Here is a 2404-nt window from a genome sequence, read left to right as displayed (position 1 = left end):
GTGTTTAGGCAATGCAAAGTATACTATGCAGTGGGTGTTTATTTTTTTTTGGGGGGGGCAAAAAGCCTTGATTTTACTGCGGCAATTCAGCTTTTTAGGATACTTTTTTAACAATTTGTCATGAAAATGCGCTGATGGAGGAAAACATTTCACGTGTGGCTTGATTGTACCATTTTATGCTGTAAAAGTGTGTGATTGGTTTCTAATTGCACTTGAACTGGTGTTCCTTGGTTTACAGAGATATTAACCATTTGTCTCTCTTTATCTTGCAGATTGGAGTCGTAGGGGAGGTGTTTTTAACCAAACCAAGCTGCTGGGAGGTCAAGGGGTGACATGCCTCTGTAACACATCTTTGGAAACAAATGGTGAGAGAAAGTTCTCAAATTAATTAATCTAATCTAGGTAAGAGCTGTAGTTTATCAGTATGTTTGGGGGCTTGTTTTGTACATAAATGTATAATTTACCATTAGTGACTTGAAGTTAAATGATATGAATATTCATGTTTCTCATAACTATATACAGTATGTTATCTATCTAGGTTGTGAAGTGTGTGTGTGAATCCCTCGCTTTCTCTCCTGGGTTGCCAGATTGGTTGCCATGCCTCCGGGGATGGCGCAACGTGGTTTCTCAGTCCCGGTGGCGGTCCCAGTCCCAGTACTGTTGGTGCTGCTGCTAGCTGCCAAATGGCCCTCCTATGGCCTGGCCTGGGCCTCCTCCCCCTACCCCACCTTCACCCGCAACGACACTATCTTTGAGCACATGGCCCTGCACCCGGACCCCACGGTGGGACGCGTCTACGTGGGGGCGCAGGACCGCCTTTTCCAGCTGGACCGCCACCTGACCGCCGAGCTCCAGGACGACACTGGACCCGTGACAGACAGCCGCGAGTGCCTGCCCCCCGTCACCGAGGGCAACTGCCCGCAGGCGCGGCCCACCAGCAACCACAACAAGCTCCTGCTGGTGGACCCCTACTCCATGGAACTGATCACATGCGGCAGCGTCAACCAGGGCATCTGCCAGAAGCGGAGTTTAGACTCTGTGGGTACAGTGCTGTTCTCGGCCGAGCGGCCCGTGGACACGCAGTACGTGGCGGCCAACCACCCCAACGTAAGCACGGTGGGCCTGGTGGTGCGCTCCCGCCCCGACCGCCAGCCTGTGCTCTTTGTGGGCCGCGGCTACACCAGCAGCCACCCACCTATCTCCACGCGCAACCTGGCCCAGGAGCCCGTCTTTTCCTACGAAGAAACGGCGAAGCTAGCTGTGGCAGGCCGCCTCTCGGAGTACGACCACCACTTCTCTGCCTCCTTCGCCCACCGCCAGCACGTCTACTTCCTCTTCTACCGGCGTGACCTCAAGTCGCAGTCGCGCGAGTACCGCACCTACATGTCGCGCGTCTGCCTGGACGACCAGGCCTACTACTCGTACGTGGAAGTTCCTCTGGCCTGTCGCTCGGCGGCCGGGAAAAGCTACAACCTGCTCCAGGCTGTCCGCCTTGGTCTACCACCCAGGGGGAGTGGGGGCGAAGCTGGGCAAGCCGAGGTGCTCCTGGGGGTGTTTTCCACCCATCAGACCTCGTCCACACGGCCCAGTGAGGACTCGGCTCTTTGCATGTTTAACCTGGACGATCTGGACCAGAGGATCAACTCCACCAGGGACCTGTGCTACACGCAGTTCGGCCGTGCTGAGGGAGGGGAAGAGGCGGCCTACATCGAGTACGAAGTCAAGTCCAACTGTGCCAACCTGCCGTCGGTGAGTAGATTGACTTGCCAGGTCCTTATTTTATTCAGTCCTGGGTTCAAATAGTGTTTGAAATCTTTCTAAATCTTTTAGCGTTTGCTTTAGCCTTTCTGGATGCCAGATGGACAGGGTTTGCCGTTTTGCAACTATTCAATTAGTTACAATCAAGCCTAGTTAAAGTATTGGAAATGATTTAGAATAGAATTTGAACCCAGGTCTGCTTGCCTTATTTTATAGTTTCTGTGGAAGCACTTTAGTTTACAGTCCTTTTATTGCTGGTATTTAGACTACCTAGTATGAGGAAGTCATGAGGCAACAATGGGTACTTTCCGGTGCTTGCTTCCAAAAATCTAACAATTTGTAACAATTTGGATGCCAAATAGTAAGCAGCCTGATCCTTGTTTTATCGTCTGCTTTATCTATTAGTACTGTTTAGCTGGTATGTACCAGATTATTTTTTTTGGGGTGGAAATTACATGGCATGCAATTGATACGTTTTGGTACTTAAATCTAGTGGTAGAATTAGACTATTATTAAGTGATGATAATGTAACATCTATGCTGTGACCGTGTTTAAGTTACCAGGCAAATAGGGGACTGTAAAATAGAGTGGAACTGGGTTTATTCTACATGTACCAATAAAGATGATGTTGTTTCTTACCAAGTCA

The 2404-nt window shown here is 50.0% G+C and overlaps 1 protein-coding gene across 1 annotated transcript; it reads left to right on the top strand.

Moving 5' to 3' along the window:
* Nucleotides 1–276: 276 nt before the first annotated feature.
* On the top strand, nt 277–1749 carry LOC311117991 (plexin-B1-like; the record flags this gene model as incomplete). Its single annotated transcript, XM_084192873.1, has 2 exons — nt 277–365; nt 588–1749. A coding segment is annotated over exon 2 (1152 nt), but the record flags the coding sequence as incomplete, so codon positions are not given.
* Between the last annotated feature and the right edge of the window lie 655 nt (nt 1750–2404).

This window comes from Coregonus lavaretus (assembly GCF_964263955.1).
Source record: "Coregonus lavaretus genome assembly, contig: HAP1_SCAFFOLD_7709, whole genome shotgun sequence".
Taxonomy (NCBI): Eukaryota; Metazoa; Chordata; class Actinopteri; order Salmoniformes; family Salmonidae; genus Coregonus; species Coregonus lavaretus.
The sequence above is the reverse complement of the archived record's forward strand: the minus strand, read 5'-3'. Positions and strand labels throughout refer to the sequence as shown.